This window comes from Haliotis asinina, chromosome 6 (assembly GCF_037392515.1).
Source record: "Haliotis asinina isolate JCU_RB_2024 chromosome 6, JCU_Hal_asi_v2, whole genome shotgun sequence".
Classification (NCBI taxonomy): Eukaryota; Metazoa; Mollusca; class Gastropoda; order Lepetellida; family Haliotidae; genus Haliotis; species Haliotis asinina.
The window spans coordinates 59379857-59400342 of record NC_090285.1 but is presented as its reverse complement, the minus strand read 5'-3'; the positions used below and the strand labels follow the sequence as shown (position 1 = coordinate 59400342).

The following is a 20486-nucleotide window of genomic DNA, read 5'->3' as shown; positions in this document are numbered from 1 at the left end:
CGGTGGGGTTTCTCACGAAACCAACAAGGCAGAAACCAACCAACCTGACGTGTGTCAGTTAAAACATGTTCCATGTATTTTAATCGGTACATATCAGTTGAGACCTCGACGTAGAAATATATAAATATACAAAACAAACAATCATATTCATGCAAAGAGTATGTTAGGTTGGAATCAGATTGTTCTCGAAGTGTACTATACATTTACAGTTTATGTGGATCACAGTCAAATCTGGTGGAAGTAGCTGGTTTGTTGTTTAACGTCGCACTTGGCACTATTCTAATTACAGGCCTGTAAAAATCAATCAAAGACCAGACAATCAAGTGATTGATATGGTGACCAGACACCCCCTCATCTGTCACAAATGCATTTGGTCTCCTTTAGTCGACCAGCTCAGGTTGTTGGGAATTGTGAAAGTGCTCTTGGATAGCAGAGGTAGAAGTGCTTAGTATGGATTGATCAGGACAAATACGGTATCACTCGACATAAGCTCCTGTTTCATTAACTACACGGTATGTTCATATATCCAGTCAGCACACAAGCATGTACACCGTGAATGTATGAAAAAGACCATGATCGCGCGATCTTAGTCACGTGACTAGATACGACTCGTATTTAGAATTCATTCTAAAACAGCCACACCAACGGAGCGTTTTTCAGTTAGAGGTCCTTATTCAGTCTTCCTTCAAGTGATTTAGTCTGTGGATCCCTACATCCATCTACTATGGAGTGACGCATGCAACTCTCACTCCTACCTCCAACCAAACCGATCAGTGTTATGTTTGGTGTTGTGACAACCATAGGGAAATATATCATCATATTATCCTATCGAGATTTGGGCAATGGTGGCCATCTATAAATATAAGTGTGGAGACTACTATGAATAAGGTGTGGATTACTGATCACGGTTCCCATGAGATTCCGGCTGTCACATGGCTGTTCAAGCACACCCATGCGTCCAAATTCCGTTTCCGGTCCACAGTATCAAGCTGACTGACCACGTGATATCCACTGTCAGTGGGGCTTCAGATATCACATGAAGTAGAAAATATCCACCTCGAACAAACCCTACTCCACATACACAAAGAGTGGCTAGTTTTATCCCACAGACGCACGAAGATACGCTTGTATGCGGCATGTATATTGCTGATGGAATGTAGTAAGTGTAGAAGTCACCTGTCTTCCTGTCACAGCACTGACCTTTCATTTGTCACAGCAGTGACCTCCCGTTTGTCATGGGACCACCCTCCTATTTGTCACAGCACTGACCTCCCACTGGTCACAACAAGGCTTACCGACTGTGCTAACGGGTCACAGCAAACGACCTTGAAGGAGTATATGGCCCCGAATCAAAATGACCTCCAAATTGAAAGACACTGATTGTATTTCATTATGTGTACGTTCACCTAATTCTTTCTTAATTTCAAAGCATGCTTAAGTTCCTCCATGTCCGGTCGGCCACTTACTTCCGCCTTTTTTGAATATTGCTTCACATTGACATAGTCAGGTGATGATTCTCCGCTCTCGTCCTGAGACAGCTGTTTGTGTTTTACTTTAGGTGTGACCTTTGGTGTCACCTTTTTGGGCGTATGCTGTGCCCTTGTGTTTGAAAGTTGTGTTGTCTTGGCATTGCTCGTCTGTTCTGTCTCTACCTTTGTTGACTGTTCTTTCTTTACAGTTTTCGACTGTCCCGTTTTCACTTTTGTCTTTGGCACTTTAGGGAGAGATCGTGGTGAGGCACGCATCATTTCCTCGGCAGACAGATTTGCATATTTTGGGAGCGTATTTGCGTTGTACTGCGCAACACCGTTACCAGTAGATGCTTTAAGGACATTCTCGTAGTCTTCTTGTGCGTCTTCCTCCTCATCCTCTTCCTTCACTTTGGGATGCTTGGCCAGTGATGTAGGTGGTGCGCCGGACTTGGGGATGTTCACATACCCTTTTGACCCACGACACGCTGCAGGTTTTGGGGGATGTGCACTGGGGTCAGCATACTCGACCGTCAACTCACTTGGGGGGACAGGTGGTTCCAGATTCAAATGACCATCCATAGGTATGTACAAATCATCAGACGCAGGATTCCAACTATTAGGTTGTAAATAGTCTTCACCTTCCTCTTCTTCGCCAGCTGTGTTCTCGTACAACTCTTCGAACTTTCCCTTGGGATGGGGCTCCAACTCGACTTGAGGCGGAGGTGGGGCTATAGGCAAGGAGTCTGCAGATAGGCTCTCGTTTTGGACAAGAAAATCTGTTGAAGTCGACATCACGGTTTCCGGTATAACTGGGGGATATGGTTTCGGCACTTCCAGTGGAGATTTTGACTTCCTCCTCCTCCTTCGACAACGGCACCTGGAAGCACATCAACATATTGCCATTATGGGTGAGTGAGCGAGTTTGGATTCAGTTACCTGACAGCGTGATATCCTAATGTGTGAGGAAAACAAACGTTACTGAGACACACTCCCTAGAGAACGACTTGTGTTCCCTTTTAGAACATGGCGTAGTGTGTACTCTCGACATAGACACTTACATTACTTTCTGTATGTGCGTGTGTCATGGTAATCGCAGTTACTCTGAGAAAGGGTGAGACGGCAAAGCACAGGGTAATAAATAAAAGCCTTTCTGGGTACCTGTGCACGTACCTCTCGAACACCTGGCTCTCTCTGCAATTCCCACCCGTAACAAAGAGTAGATTGTGTCAATATTTAACGATAGTATGTTAAACAACTTTTTGACTTTTTAGGGCCAAAATCTTGTAAAAATGTGTAATGCTATGATGGTAGGATGTTTTCATTTTGATCAGCGTTTCATTGAGTCTGTTATGTTTATTAATTTTCGAGTAAGTAATTCATCGGTCCGTTTTGAACTAAACGGACTATAACGAAAACGAATAAACGTCGTTTGTGCCAAAGAGACCTTATATTTCACTTACCATAACGCCACTGCAACGATCGCGAAGATAACACCAATGCCCACTCCAATTCCCACACCGATGTACATCCCTGTGTTGTCTGTATCTGAAAACAAAAGGTAGCCAACATGTAACTATTCTGCAGCATCGCAGTCTGTACCACCGCTCAAGTTAAGCGTCATGAATTCGTCTTTAAGTATACACTCATTGCTCTTGTTTCAAATTGTAGATAGTATGATGTGTAAGTATGTACGAACAGTGTAATGAAATGTCTTTTTGTGTTTCATATGCGTCGTGTGTCGTTCTGCCAGCACTGTACCTGTTGTTTGTCGTTCTGCCAGCACTGTACCTGTTGTGCGTCGTTCTGCCAGCACTGTACCTGTTGTGTGTCGTTCTGCCAGCACTGTACCTGTTGTTTGTCGTTCTGCCAGCACTGTACCTGTTGTTTGTCGTTCTGCCAGCACTGTACCTGTTGTGTGTCGTTCTGCCAGCACTGTACCTGTTGTTTGTCGTTTTGAAGTGTGCTGGGTGGTTCATGATGTGAGGTGTTCTTAAAGTGTTCTGTAGTTCCACTAGTGTTACACGTGTTATGTAGTTCCACCATTGTTACACGTGTTATGTAGTTTCGCCAGTTTTGCACGTAATGTGAGTGGTCCCACATGTATTACACGTGTTATGTACACTACAAAAATGACTTGGTTTCCAGGTTTCTGGAAACCATCCGTAATGTGGGTAATTGCGGAATCCAGTTGGTTTCCATTCCCTGAAACTCACTAACTGAGTTTCCAACTAGATTCCATTTTGGAAATGTGACTTTGGTATTTCTGTAAATGGAAACCAGAATGAAACTAAGTTCGGGGGTTTCTTGTTGGTTTCCATACCTGGAATTTGCAACTCTCAGATCTCACTAAATGGAAACCAACATAAAAGTAGAAAATGTAGTTTCATGTTGGTTTCCATTGCGCTGTTTTGAACTAAGTAACATAGAATGTGTAATTGTTTACCATCCTGACATCCAGTTGGTATCCATTCAGTAAAACTGGGTGACCTAGTTTCCAAATAGAATCCATAATGGATACTCTAAGCTCCGGTGATGGAAACTGATACGAAGCTATGGTCATGTGTTGGTTTCCATTCCTGACTGAAACTTAGCTTTAGGTGTTATAATTCAATCTGAATGTGCCTTGGGAAGGAATAGTAGATTCGTATCATTGCTTAGATGAACAAGACAGCAAAAGTAAATTGTTGACGCATCATTCTGTGGATATCACAATATTAAATGTGGCTTCAAACTGATGATACAAGAACAAACTATACACTTTTTTCCTTCACATTCTTGTTTATTCGTAATGTAATGAAGCATCATATTCCAACTACCATGCACACAAACTTCACAATAACCGTACTAAACATGCAAATGGTGAAAGGACGAATGGCTATAAATGGCCTTTGCCCAGCTATGTGCGCGAGGCACACTTAGTTCCGTTTCTCTAGATTGGGATGAATGGGGCAAGTCCAGGTTTCGGTTGTCTGCTTTGTCAAATTGAGGATCAGACGCTTTCTTTATCTGAAAAGAAATAATAAAACAGTGATATCTATATACAAGAATAAAAGGTGAGTTGACTCTGCATAGAAACATTGCTCAAACTTTTATTATATATTAATTATAACTTATTGGATCATTGAGTTGTGTACGGGCTTGTATTCCTTTCAGAAAATATATTGTATAAAAATAAATAAAATTAAAGCCACTTTAGCAATAGCAATAGTTCAGATATATATTAATAATTAAAAGGTAAATGATGCAATATATATAAAAAACAGGCTATAGACTGCCAACTCCTGGGAATGTTAAAGAGTATAAGCATTTAGGAAGATTAGTATACGTCATTAAAACAATTGTCAGTTAGGTACTTACATGATGATATTTATGCAGAATATACGTGAATTATACAATAAACTGAGGCAGTGCGTAAAGTTTAGCGTTAAATGCATTTATAGTTGGCATACTTTGACACTGAGTTCAAATACTTGACAACTAATCAGTGTCAGGTCATTAGTGTGTCGGCTTCACTGGGGCAGTCCCCACTTAACAGGCCCCTATTATCAAAATTAGCTAGCTGTAAAAACAATAGAACTTACCTGAGTCAGGTGTTGACAGACAAAACCGGAAGTTATGAACCGGTAATCCATGGGCACGCGAACTCGTGACATTTTATAAAAGCAACAGTTTTATGTACTGAAGTGGTCGTTTTCAGTCTTTGTCTTAAAATCACATCCAAATTGGGTCAGAGAAGGATTTCGTGCCTGCCAATCGAAAAAGGATCAGGTATTTCTTATTACCCACAATGCCCCTACGCACAGTTGCCGCCATTTTGTCACTTGATCCCAAGTTGTTTTGAGACGACTATTTTGAAAGCAGTTCTCACCCGGCATGTCCAGTAACGACGACAAGAAAGTCAACGCAGTGCAGTATTCCTACGTTTGCCCGTGTTATCTGATTCAAGAGACTGGCAATGAGATTTACAATAGAAGCTTTGGACATTCGGATACGTGAAAAATTGAGAACAGCAGCAGTCGTCGATCGCAGCGGGAGAAAAGGATCATTCCACGATCTGGTCAGGTACAGTGTTATTTTCTTGAAATAAGCAATAGCACATGTTATTCGTAATGTTTAACGTAAATAAGTAACTACTACAATACATATGAAATTTTAGACTTGATGGACCTCGGTAATCAAATGCGTGTCGAATTCTTAGCAAGAGAGATGTATGGCTTCCTTCACTCAGCACTCGGTTAATTCAAGAACTCAATATTACTGTGATTTGGATCAGCTCACACACGATTAAAATGGTTGAATGTGTTAATGAATGAAAAATTATCTTTCAAGAAAAAAATAAATCACAAATATCTGTAGTATATTATTGCTAATGTGCTTGTTACGACTCAAAATAACTTCAAACGTATTTATAAATACGAATATTTATTTAAGAAATCCTTTTCATATTGCTTTTGATATTTGCACGTTTGAAAACAATGTAGTCGGGGATGGTGTGTCATTTTGCATTTATGGGTTAGGCATTCTCTGACCAGATTTGGTGCATTGTTTGAGTGAAATTTCAAAATTGAAATTTCACAATGTTTTCAAACTAATATTGAACAGTTTTATATTATTGATTTATGAGATAATTTAGATTTGCCATCTGATGTAAGTAGTGTTATGCTTATCATATCAAGATTTAACGAACTCTGAATGAAGAAATGTGGATTGTGTTAGCCCCACAGAAAAGGTTATGAAGAGTATATAAAGTATATATGGGTATACAATGATGGATTGCCCACCCAAAATAGTATATGAATTTGCTGACCTGGATTCTTTTCATCTAGCATATTCTACACTTTGCAAATTGATATTTATTCCTTTTATTCGACACTTTATTGTTTTCAAGAGTGCAATATGACAAGTTCCTGACTTTTTTTAATCGATGCATTTCTACGTTTCCAGCATAAAGGAGGGCAGTGTTGGAAAAAGGCAGTCTGGACCAACTCATTTTGACATACAAAAGGTATGTATAACCCGAACCGTCCAGTACATAATGTACATACAACATAACCAAATAATGTAAATCCTAGGAATCAGTAAAAATGCATGGTGCATGTCACTATTCTTGTAACCTCCAACTGGAAATATGTTTCACTTATAGTTATGCATCATGCACATGTCTCCTTTCAGAAGCTTTTTGATGGGTTTAGATGAACAAGATGGATCACTTAAGAAGGTGTGGGGAAAGCAGAGGCCCACGGCTTGTATGCAAAGAACGGCAAAAAGTTCAGTGTAAGTAAACGTATTCTAGTCATTTTACATCTTGCAGAGATTAACAATTTTAAGGAAACCTTTAAAATATCGAGTTAATTTGGATTCCTTCTATGTACATTCAAGGAATTTCAAAATGAACACTGTTTAAAATGTGCAATTTATCCTTTGAAAAATACAGCTTAAAAAGTTTTAAATATTACGCAGCACATTATGCTGCAGCGTATGCTTGTGACCCCATATTCATAGCTTGTCTGTCTGAATGACTCCACATTATTGGTTAAGAAAACATGTCTTTTCACAATAACGGATAAATCGTAGTTCTATACTCATAATGTGCATTGTAAGTAACATTCAGAAAACAAATTATGGCTTTCAATGCGAATTTCTTCATGTCTTTGCACTCTATCATATATCAATAAGCTGTTCTGCTGTTGAAACTTTTGATGTCAAATGCTCAGTTTATACTTTTTGATCTCTTCGCTTATCGGACATGGGGGTTCAGTGTATTTCACACTTTCAATGTTTGACAGTTTTCTTTTCTCTAGCCATGGATATCGTAGACGAATGCTTGTTTGTACTGATAGTTTGTTTTCTAAATTTCAGAAGCTGGAAAGCAGGAAGGCTGTGAAACGATTGACTGGCCGGAGGAGAAGAAGCACACAGTTCTTCCTCTCTTGGGGAAAGAGCTAACATTTTTCAAATTAGGAAGCCAAGTGATATGGGCTAGTCTACAGTGTGTTTAAGAAAAATATTCTGTACTCACTGCAAATTATTCCCTTGCTTTTGTTTCATTTACTAACTTGAATATTCCGAATACTATTTGTTTACAAACATATTGTTGAATATAAATAAACTTTTAATGAATTTGTGTTTTATTCTGTTGTTTGTCATACCATACAAAGCCTTTTACCATTATGCAATTGTATAAAATACCTGATTTGCTACATGTGAGATATGAAACAACATCTTTTCCGGGGGACCGGGTAAAGGGACGACACGAGCTAGTTTCAGTTCATGGAAACTAGGTATTAAACTAGGTTGGAAACTACAACACGGAAACCAGGTTGAAACCTGCAATAAACTCATACATGGAAACCAGGTTGAAACCTGCAATAAACTCATACATGGAAACCAGGTTGAAACCTACAGTAAACTCATACATGGAAACCAGGTTGAAACCTGCAATAAACTCATACATGGAAACCAGGTTGAAACCTGCAATAAACTCATACATGGAAACCAGGTTGAAACCTGCAATAAACTCATACATGGAAACCAGGTTGAAACCTGCAATAAACTCATACATGGAAACCAGGTTGAAACCTACAATAAACTCGTACATGGAAACCAACTGGATCCCGCTTGGAGGAGTGGGTAATGAAACGAACTGGAAACCATCCTGAAATGGTGCAGTTTCAGTTGCATGGAAACCACAATGAAACTATAGGAAACTCCCTGGAAACCAACTGGAAATGTTGGTTTCCATGACGTTTCTTCTCGGTTTCAGTGTTCCGGAAACCAGCTTATTTTTGCTGTGGTACTTTCAGTGTAGTGTAGTAGATGTTTGCAGTGTCTCTAGACGTGTAATACGTATTTGTTGGGTCCAGCTGTGTAATACGTATTTCATGTTTTTCCACCAGTGCTATACGTATTTGCTGAGTCTGTGTGGTTCCACCAGCTAAATACACACTGACATACATTTCTAGAGACCTACCTCCAGGAGGTGGGGTTATACTGGTGATGTATGTTGTTGTTGAAGGAGTTGTTGTTGCTGACGGAGTTGTTGTTGTTGCTGCAGCTGTTGTTGTTATTGCTCTTGTTGATTCCGTTGATGTGTATGTTGTTGAAGACGTTTGTGAAGTCGCCATTCTATATCAACGAAGAAATTATGTATGTAGTACAGTGCACAAAGATATGGGGAGGATTAGAGACATACAGGCGACACAGAGAGGCAGCCTTGTTGGCTTGGTTCACACACGTCATCGTATCCCAACTGCTTAGGTCGATGCTCGTACTGTTGATCACACCTCGTTCAATGCACCCAGTAATAACGTGCCAGTCGTGATAGGTTGACAAGTGCCCATATATATACTGAACAGCAAAATTAACGCATATTTAGAAACGAATGGAATGCCATAAACGTACGTTTTCATGTTTATGCCTTCTATTTATAAACTTGACAAAAAGACACTAATTTACATTTATAGGAGATAACACAAATAATGCGTAGGTAAACAAGCATAAATAGTCTGAACTATCTACAAACTTCCATTTGGGTTAGGTTTCAAATTATCAGTGAATAATAGATGTGAATGTATCAATGACAATTAGTCATCTAATCGCCCAACGGGTAGGAATATCCTGTTCTAGTCTCACAGTCCTTGAGTCACACCATGTTTCCTTCCGTCGAGCACTTTCTGCACATGAAGAGCTCTACATGAAGCAAATCTAGGTCCAGTTTCGGGGTTTGTTAAAAGCGTAACTCACGTTCAAGACGAGGTTACAGAGTAAATATACTGGACAAAATAAATTAGGGATATTGGTGTTTTTATGACTAATATTTTTTCAGCATGCCAATGAATAAATCATTTATAATTTCATAATTTACAAATATCCTTAGCTATTTTTTTCGAGTACATATCAAACCGCCATTGCTGGCTTGACCAACATGTTGAGATATTGTTTTGGTCAAAGGTATTTATAGAGTCAAAACGTTAGTCTCATCATACTCTGCCGGTAGCATTCTTCATTCACTCTTAGATACAATATTCTTGCCGGACGTCGCACAGCAGGATTGCTGGCATCTGACATATGTCTGTAAACAAACGGGACAGTCATGGGATTGATGGACCAGAAAATCCAGTTGTTGATTTAGATTTGCTATTCTCATGTAATTAGTCAGAGTAATTCATTCAATCCAGCTATGGTAGAAGGATAATTTACCACTACACAAATCTCAGGAGATATTTGATACCACAGACACTGCTGCTACCATTTCCAGGCACTGAAGGAGCTGTGGGATCACCGCTTTGACAGACATCACTGCTGATTCCTCTATAGTGGTTGTACACACACACACACACACACACACACACACACACACACACACACACACATACATAGAGAGAGAGAGATGGGGTGGTGGATAATGGAGGATAAGTCCATCTCAGAGTCACAAACCTTCATCCGTTCATGTCAAGTGTCATACTGAAAACAATGGCTTCCACATCTCTGTTTGTTATACAGGAAGGTCCGAATTCACCAAAAACGTGACCATGTATAGAGCCAGGTTTCTGTTGTTTTCCTCAGAATACAAAGCACGTCTGACATGGTGTCAAGCTCGAAGTCACTGGAATTTGACGTCACGGGTAAGGGTGTATTTGTGGGACGTGAGGTGGTGTCTTATTTTCATGACTGATAGCCACTGAAACACTGCATATGCACAAGGGAATATCTGAAAGCAAGCACCGTTTGTCAGGGGTTCATTGATGATATGGGGTGCCCCTTAAAGTCTGCAAACCTTCCTTTCAGCAATCAGACAAAATCTGAATGGACAAAGGTACATCACTAACATGAGCATCGATCTGCGCAACTGGGAACCGATGACAACCAAGTCAGCGATCCTTACCACACGATCGCGTTAGTCGCCTCTTACGACAAGCATAGTCACCTTTTATGGCAAGTATGGGTTGCTGAAGGCCTATTCTACCCGGGGACCTTCACGGGTTTTCCCTGAAGAGACTTCATCGATGACAATGTTTAGCCACATCGCGGACTTGCACGTCAAGAAACGGTACGAACTCCACCATATCCTGTCAGGTCTCAGTGCCATAAAGTATGTTTTACGCATACAGGTTCGCAGCATACAGCAGGGAGATCCTCCGAGGCAAAATCTTGATGTATTGGAATAGGCCTCTATCAAGACTGAAACGAATTTCTTCGTTTAATCAAACGTCTGATTCAAGCAGGGAAGAGAAGGGTCATTAGGAGAAAGTTTAACCAAATTATGCCATTCTGCAAGGTTATTGATACTTCTGTCACTTCTTGACGATTGTATGCCAGAATCTTCAAAATGGCCTAACGTGTTAATGTCAAACCTCATTGTTGTCAGAACTACAAAATGAATTATTTTTGTCACATTTGCTTCTCTAATACACAACTGTTTTAATCTCCTTAGATTTTATCATTTATTTATTCCTCCAAGGTCAATGAACCCAGATAATAATGAACGACAGAGGTTTGGATAAACTCGTGTGTTATGGTTAATGGTATTTATACTGTGGAACAAGAAACGGCGTTGCGCTTTTTATTTCCATGTGTATATTATGCAGGCGGTGAAGTTTTCCTCTTTGCTTTGCCTGTTCACATCACCATACGTTGTTTTATCCTGATTTAAGGTGATCACCATATTTGAATCATAGCATGACAAGGTGTCCTACTACATCACTAAATCAATAGATAAAATACAGCCCCAACTACACCCACTTACAATTTCATAATAACAAAGTGGGTCATGTTGACACTAAATACACGAACACGTTTTCCGTGTTGGGACTGTCAGGTGAACAGTTGGGTCCGTGGGGTTGAATATTCCCTGGTTGAGTAGTGTTATCCTTTCACTCTGTCCATTTACTCAACTGAGTGGCCATTTTATTCTTTTACACGAGTGTGTGGTGTCCGTTTACTTAAGTGTGTAATGCTGTCCTTTTTATTTAAGAGTGTTATGTTGTCCTTTCACTTAAGTGTATAGTATCGTCCTTAAGTGTGTAATGTTGTCTTTTTACGTAAGGGTGTAATGTTGTTATGTTGTCCTTTACGTAAGGGTGCAATGTTGTTATGTTGTCCTTTACGTAAGGGTGTAATGTTGTTATGTTGTCCTTTACGTAAGGGTGTAATGTTGTTATGTTGTCCTTTACGTAAGGGTGTAATGTTGTTATGTTGTCCTTTACGTAAGGGTGTAATGTTGTTATGTTGTCCTTTACGTAAGGGTGTAATGTTGTTATGTTGTCCTTTACGTAAGGGTGCAATGTTGTCATTTTATTCCATTGCGAAGGTGTTCGTTTGCTTCATTGAGTAATGAAGAAATTTTACTCAATAGTATAGTGTTTTCCTTTGAACACACTGAGCATTGCTGTCCTTTTACTTGCGAATGTAGTGTTATCCTCATACTCCATGGTATGGTGTTGCTTAAGATTAACTTTTGTGAACAAATACAAAGTCTTCCCTCACTTGTGAATGTGAATGTACATCTCACTTGTTTGAATTTTCTTGAATAGCAGCACAGTCACTCCCCGAAGGAACCCACACGTTTTACCAGTTTTACCAGTCATGTTGTGTTTCATGCTCTCCCTCAACTCTCTCGGGCTATCTCTCCGATGATCAATTTTTTTAACTGATGTGTCCCCTTCTATCACGCACCTACCCATCTTTATCAAACCCAACGGACCTCTCTCTCTCTCTCTCTCTCTCTCTCTCTCTCTCTCTCTCTCTCTCTCTCTCTCTCTCTCACACACACACACACACACACACACACATACGCACGCACACAAATTTACTCACACTTCCGTTCGTTTGAAATAACATGAATAACAGCATAGTTAGGTCGGTAATTACAAGTCCCACATAACAGCTTCACTAAGATCGTGACGGGTAGATACATGTCAAGTGTGTAACCCTGTGTTGTGACGAAGCGAGAACCCGGATGACTCAAGTCTCCACTTCCTGATTGAATGCATTGAATAACGCAGGATGCACGACTCCGTCTTTCTCCGAGATCATGTATCATTTGTCACACTTACATTCAAGTTTATTTCTTGTGGTATGATAATTTGACCTATTGGTGTATAAAGTAATATATACATCATTATTCATCATACAAGGATGACCAGGCCTATCACTTGACACACTAACATACACGACTATCCCTAGTGGTATGGTAATTTGACTAATTAGAGTGTAAGGTAATATATACATTATTATTCCTCATACAATGATGACCAGGCCTATCACTTGACACACTAACATACACGACTATCCCTAGTGGTATGGTAATTTGACTAATGAGAGTGTAAGGTAATATATACATTATTATTCCTCATACAATGATGACCAAGCCTATCACTTGACACACTAACATACACGACTATCCCTAGTGGTATGGTAATTTGACTAATGAGAGTGTAAGGTAATATATACATTATTATTCCTCATACAATGATGACCAAGCCTATCATGGGATACATCTATATATACATGACTATCCTCAGTGGTATGGTAATTTGACTAATTAGAGTGTAAGGTAATATATACATTATTATTCCTCATACAATGATGACCAAGCCTATCACTTGACACACTAACATACACGACTATCCCTAGTGGTATGGTAATTTGACTAATGAGAGTGTAAGGTAATATATACATTATTATTCCTCATACAATGATGACCAAGCCTATCATGGGATACATCTATATATACATGACTATCCTCAGTGGTATGGTAATTTGACTAATTAGAGTGTAAGGTAATATATACATTATTATTCCTCATACAATGATGACCAAGCCTATCACTTGACACACAAACATACACGACTATCCCTAGTGGTATGGTAATTTGACTAATGAGAGTGTAAGGTAATATATACATTATTATTCTTCATACAATGATGCCCAGGCCTATCATTTGACACAGTAATGTACACGGCTACTCGTGGTAGTATCAGTTCATGTGGCGTGCGCACATGAGTTAGATATATCCATCTCATCAAGTCAGGTAGGAATCAAGCTGTCAGTCCCAACTGGTTGTGTGTCTGTGGTATTTAGTAAGGGGACGGCTTACTACTTCTCAAAACAAATGGAAGAGTTTAGAAAACTTAAGGCTGCATATGCCTGATAGGGGAACTGTGGCCGTCTGTAAGGAGACAATCAGAACTGAGCTGCATGCAGTGGGTTGGCAGAAAAGTCGAGGAATTCCATTACCGATCATGAAAGCTGAACAAAAGGAGGAAAAGTTGAATTGGTGCTTACAGCATAGAAATTTTAACCGGGACAATTTTCCAGTAGGACAACGACTCAAGACATCATTACACGATGCGATTTAGAAAGTGGTCAAATGCAACATATGTCATATTTGGGATTTCACTTTCTTGGTAAAGTACAAATTCTAGTACTTTTTTAGAATTTGTACTTCACTAAGAGAGTGAAATCTCAAATATGACATATGTTGACTCAAGACATCGTTCAAAGCATTCATAGGCCTGGTTTCCTACCCAAAAATATGACATTATTAGATTGGCCAAGCAATAGTCCTGGCTTAAATCCAATAGCAAATGTTTGGGGACTTATGAAGGAAAATGTCAATAAAAAAATCTGACAAATATTGCTGAAATGGAAGAGGAGGTGGTCCGATATTGGGACAGTATGGACCATGGCTTTGTAACTTCTTTGATCAGCAGTATGCCCCCACGCCTTGAAACATACATTGCTGCCCATGGTGACTTGACAAAATACTAACCGTTCAGCTGTCTTTGAATCTGGAGTTATGTTCTGCTAATATTCACATTTCATACGTGAGTAATGAATGAAAAAAATACAAAATTTACAGTCTTTAAATCATCAATAATTTTTGGTCATACTGTATATGGAAATCGAGCGAACCTGTTTATCGAGTGCGTATCGTAAAAATATTTTACGGTTTGTACACAACTTTTGTTCTTGGGGAATCCTGTTGCTTATGTGTATATGGGTCTCACTATACAGTGCATGAGATATTTATAGTCCTAATTTCCTGAGTGCAGCTCTACGTTTAAGGTTTACCAAATGCAGCCAAGATCCTCCCACATATTCCTTGCATAGCAATTGAAGAATTGCTCAATCCATGAAACCACGATGTAATATGCTGACCTAGCATACGTGGGTTTCATTGTGTCATCCGGGCAAAATCCACCCTAACTAAGGATATGCAAGTATTTTTCGGTATCATCTATACGATTAAGCACATGTGGTTTCATTCGATACACTATTAGACGACATAATTCAACATTTCAATACACAGTTAAGTAACACAGATCCAGATACAGTTATAACTGTGAACAAATATTTAATCACTCTTATATAACTCTCGGTATTTAGTGGAGATCTCTTTAACGTCCCATATACCAAATACCGGGTTTGAACCCGTATCTCACAAGCGTAAAACAATAACGGAACAACACATTAGTAATATATCTAAAACTGATCTATATTTTAACACGATGTCCATGGTTTGCTGGACATGGTTGTGCGTGTCAGAACAGTTTTCCTTACACCTATGTTTAGCACTGTGCAGTATTTTGTGTACAGCATAGATTTCTTTCGTCAATGGTTTTTGAACACGATTATTTTACAAAGAAATAAGGCACAAGTGCACCACTTTCTGTCGCCTTGACTCCATATAACAATTAAACATAATAATACAGTATATTGTGTATAGAGTAGTATTCTTCATCAATGGTTTTTGAACACAATTATTGTACAAAGAAACAAAGAGATTAGGCATAAGTGTACCACTTTCTTCCGCCTTGACTGTATATAACAGTTAAACATAATTAAGTTAATGAACAATGAACAACGGAAACTTGTCATTGAGGAATCAGTGTGTGTGACTGTGGAGTATTGTGTGTATCAATATGTGCGGCAGTGTACTGTTTAGTGCATGTACGCGTGTAAGTGCAGCAGTTGATGCTTTGATGTGTGTTACTGTGTACTGTTGCGGCTTATATAGGTATAACTCTAGACTGTCTATGATTCGATGTTTGTTACTGTGCAGTATCCTGTGAACAATGACTGTAACAGTGTAGTATTTATTGCTTCTGTGTGTGTAACTGCAGTCTCTCTTGCTTCGATATTTGTTACTGTGCAATATTCTTTGCAAAAAGGTGCGTTAGTGTGCAATATTTTGCGTCTGTGTATGAAGTATTCCTTTCATTTATGTGTGCTACCGTGCAGTATTCCTTGATCCAGTGTATGTAAAAGTACAGTATTTCTTGCATCGATGTGTATTCCCTACAGTATCCTGCAGTATTTCATCTCTTGGTATTGAATGTATCAAGGTGTGTTACTGTGCGGTATTTTGTGTATCAAAGTGTGTTGCTGTGCAGTTTTTTGTATATCAAAGTGTGTTACTATACAGTATTTTGTGTACCAAAGTGTGTCGCTGTGCAGTATTTTGTGTATCACAGTGTGTTGCTGCGCAGTATTTTGTGTATCACAGTTAGTTACTGTGCAGTATTTTGTGTATCACAGCGTGTTGCTGCGCAGTATTTTGTGTATCAAGGTGGTCTTACTGTACAGTAGTTTGTATATCAAAGTGTGTTACTGTGCAGAATTTCATGGTCACCGTGGGTTATACAAGTATCTGTATAAAAGTGTTACTGTGCAGTATTTTCTCCATGAAAAGCGTGTTACAGTGCAGTACTTCCTGTATATAGGTAGGTTACAGTGCTGTAACATATTATCTGTATTAAAGTGTATTACATTGCAGTATTTTCTGTATAAAAGTACGTTACAGTGTAGTATTTTCTTTATAAAAGTTTGTTGCAGTGCCGTGTTATCTTTATAAAAGTGTGTTGCAGTGCTGTGTTATCTTTATAAAAGTGTGTTGCAGTGCTGTGTTATCTTTATGAAAGTGTGTTACAGTGCTGTGTTATCTTTATGAAAGTGTGTTACAGTGCTGTGTTATCTTTATAAAAGTGTGTTGCAGTGCTGTGTTATCTTTATAAAAGTGTGTTGCAGTGCTGTGTTATCTTTATGAAAGTGTGTTACAGTGCTGTGTCATCTGTATATAAGCGTGTTACAGTGCAGTGTTTTCTTTATGTAAGTGTGTTACGATGCTGTATTGTCTTCATCAAAGTGTGTTGCAGGGCTGTATTATCTTTAAAATTGTGTGTTATAGTGCTGTATTATCTTCATCAAAGTGTGTGATAGTGTAGTGTTATCTGTATCATAGCGTGTCACAGTGCGGTATTTTCTTTATAGAAGTGTTACAGAGATGTATTATTTGTATCAAAGTGTATAACTTACAATGCATTTCTTCCCGTATCGATGTGTTCTGGTGAACCCGGTGCTATTCAGGGGTTCAATTTCCAGACTGGTGAAGCCGGCCTTGATGTCACTACATACCATGTTATCGAGAAATACACGTACTTTCTCCTATTTGTTTTAGTATCGTTTTAAAGTGTGTGCATCTGTTGTGTGTTTGTTTGTTTGCTTTTTACAAACGATAGTGTGTCTTTTGAAGGTGCACTGTTATATATGACGGTGTCCCGCATTCCCTTTGCGGTGTAGCTACCATGATCCTACTGTACAACAAGCAAGAGGTGTAGAACGTGCGTGGGTTCTATATATAGCTACACTATAGATTTATCTACTATACCATGGTATTTAAACTAGACAACATCTCAACAAAGTGAACTGAAGCAAAACTGGAACACGATGGAAAACAATCTGAGCGTCGTTCTTCCAAAATGTATTGTGGACTAGCTTAAAACAATGTCTGTCGTGATCACAGTGAAACGTGCTCGGTGGGGTCACTTGGTTGGGGGAATGGAGGAACCGGGTGTGTTGCTAACTGAACAACTAGGTCACGGAATATAAAGCACAAATACCAGTAACATATTATTGTAAACCAGTTCATACCTGTTCGTGTAAGGAAGGCAGTCCTTACCTGTAAGATTTTAGTATCCACTGTCACAGAGTGAAAGTTTCCAGGCATCAGATGGTGCTACTCTCTTAATGCAATCCGCCCCTCCCTCACATGGGACATGAGCTGTCTCCTATACCTGTTTAAGGGTTTTCTCTTACACAGTTCTATTACTGACGTCTGTAGCTGTCTACATGTTTGATCCGCGTCTCCAAATTGTTTTAATTGGTGACCTTGTTTTCGCGCACTTGTCCTCCATACTCATGTCAGGTCGTGTCTCTTGAACCCGGTCTCCATGTTGATGACAGTGAGTGTTCTGCCGACCGGGAAGTAGTATACACAGGAGTGTGTGCGGGTTGGTTGCCTACTCGCTGATACCTTGTCAGTGGGTACTGCACATAGTATGAGCGACAACACTTACTTCCTGACTGATAAGGGTAGGAGTCCTCACACATCCGCCGTCGGTGTAGTCGCGGTTTGTACAACACTGTATGTAGATATTAATTCAAACAGGAGGTATTGCGTTAGTCTCTCGTACAGACCCTGAAGCAAATATAACGAAGAAAGCTAAGACATGTCTAGAAAATGTGGCTAGTGTAGAAAATGAAGAAAGTCTCTGGGCTCCTTTTCATTTCATTTTAGTTTCTTTCACTATGAACGTTTATCAGTACTATTAGTTAATTTCAGAAACTAGTTGTTATTCTAGTATTGTGTCACAATGTATATATGTCATGTATGGCGTGATTAGTTAGTATCTGAAAGACTACGTTGTCAATTGTTTGTTATGAGTCACGTACGGCGTGATATAAATGCACTTACGTGATAGAAATATAGTGAATGCATGAAAGACAATGTGACTTGTCATTCGTTTCTTATATATCACGTACGACGTGATATAAACATAGATAAGAAGTGAAAGACTAAATAAAAATTATAGTCAATACCTGAAAAGCTACGCCACTTGTGACTTGTTTGCTAACATGATTTCTTTGAAAGGTTCAGCTAATGTGTCTGTCCTGTCACTGATAGATAACAGGCCCAACTGCTGACTCATGCACCCGTTTCATATGTGCAGAAATCATATAGTATCTGCGGGTTAAAATAACCTAAAATGGTCGTAACCGGTGACAAGATCCATCAGTGACTTGGTCGATTTATTGTACCTCGATGGCATAGAACATTGCCCATTTTATCCGTCACTGGGTTATCGTGTCCAGATGTGATATGTATAGCCTCCCGGATCTCAACAGCGAAACGAAGGCACTTTCCCTTGCCGTCGTGAAGTTGATTTAACATCAGTCAACAAAGAAATAGACTTACTTGAGAAAATGTACGTCAATACTTAGCTTAGTTCCCTGATTAGGTTGATAAGGGATCAGTTGAATCTACATGTACTTGCACAAACAAGAGATGACACATTTGTAAGTGTGTTAAGAACAGTAATACATTTCATACAATATTTTGATACAATACAGGGTCTGCAAAATGAGAGCGATGGGGGTAGACTAGTGGTTAAAGCGTTCGGCAGTCAGGTCAAAGCCCGGGTTCGATTCCTCACATGGGTACAGTGGATGAAGGCCATTTGCGGTGTCCCTCACCGTGATAATGCTGGAATATTGCTAAACGCGACGTAAAACTAAAATCACTCACTCTACATCATGAAGATATCCTCCAGCGTCAACACTCTGCTCGGTCATCCCAAAAGCATGCCAGTGACAGCATTCTGCAACACCACCCTATGTCGGCCACTTCATCTACACATGCATATGTTCCGACACAATCAGGAAAACTGTAAGTGTAAGCAATCTTGTAGCCTTACATTTCATCACAATGAGGTAGGTGATGGCATTAGGGTTTAATGACTTACTGTAAGTCACTGGACCGGTTGGTAGGCCTGGCCCGATTTGAAGATTTCTTTGTGATATCTGGTATCAGGATGTGTGACTTCATGAGACACGCGAACAATACTTTGATGATTGCGACGCCGTTTGTTAGCTTCGCCTGTCTGGATTAGTTGGTCAAAATTCTTGGAATCACATACTGAATATTAATAGTAATAATCCATTTGTAACTCGCAGTTCTCCATGCATAATGCATGCTCGAAGTGTTCAAAATCACACAGGATTAAAATACGATCATTTGATACACTTCACAATACCTGTTTTCTTATTTCTATTGTATCAAAGCAGAGGGGCAAAGTGCGTCTGTGGGCATTTTTTTACTGCAGTTTTTGCGACGCTTCTGTGTACATGCTAACATCGTGATCAAGCGAGTCGTCTTGATCTTATCAAGCAAGCATGTGTTCGTGACTAACTGGAGCTGCATCTTGATAGTGGTGTGAGCATCTACACCGACCTGTAGCGTCCTCTGCAGTAAAGAAGCTGGGAATCTCAGAACAGTTGTTTCTCTTCATAAAAGCTTCTGGGTGACACTTAAAACACAAACAACTCTTCCTTCGTACGTTTGTAGAAATAGAATTCTACATTTCCTCAGGTCCGTGTTGGAATTACACTCTTCGGAGAAAAAAAAAGAAACGCAAAATCCAAATATCAATGAAAATTTGATGTTGTTCAATGACGTGTTCAAGGACAAAAATACATGAATAACATTTTGTGGAGCAATGTATTGCTATCTGCTATCTTGTCCATATTTCATGAGAATAACAATCGTCACAGTCGTTACTGCTGTCTACCACATGGTGTTGAAGTCAGTACCTCGTATGACTACCTCCAGCTGCTACCACTGCCCGACACCTCCTGGGTACAGATCGAATCAGTCGTTGGATGTTTTGTTGTGGAATCCATTCGTCCTGCAGCATGTGGAACAGCTGTTGAAGATTCTGTGGTGGATTACGTCGTCGACGTACCCGTCTATCGATCTGATCCCAAAGGTGTCCGATTGGGTTTAGATCCGGGGATCTGGAGAGCCAGGGGAGGGTATTGATGTTGTTATTGGCCAGGTGGCACGTGCTGTGTGTGGCCTGGTGTTGTCCTGTTGGAAGAGCTGCCATTGACGGTCAACGAGGTGAAGGACGTGCGGACGGAGAATCTGGTCGATGTATCGATTGGCCGTCAGAT

General features: G+C 39.6%; 1 protein-coding gene across 2 annotated transcripts; it reads right to left on the bottom strand.

The window, feature by feature from the left end:
- Positions 1-52: 52 nt before the first annotated feature.
- On the bottom strand, positions 53-19194 carry LOC137287133 (uncharacterized). 2 transcript variants are annotated; one of them, XM_067819289.1, is made up of 4 exons: positions 17434-19194; positions 8443-8597; positions 2933-3017; positions 53-2349 (listed from the first exon to the last, which is right to left on the bottom strand). In XM_067819289.1, exons 2-4 carry the CDS (start codon positions 8594-8596, stop codon positions 1407-1409), a joined length of 1182 nt encoding a protein of 393 aa, XP_067675390.1. In that variant the 5' UTR covers position 8597; positions 17434-19194; the 3' UTR covers positions 53-1406. The 2 variants fall into 2 exon arrangements, with proteins under 2 accessions (XP_067675390.1, XP_067675391.1); XM_067819290.1 differs by lacking the exon at positions 8443-8597 and having other exon boundaries at positions 17434-17727.
- Positions 19195-20486: the final 1292 nt, after the last annotated feature.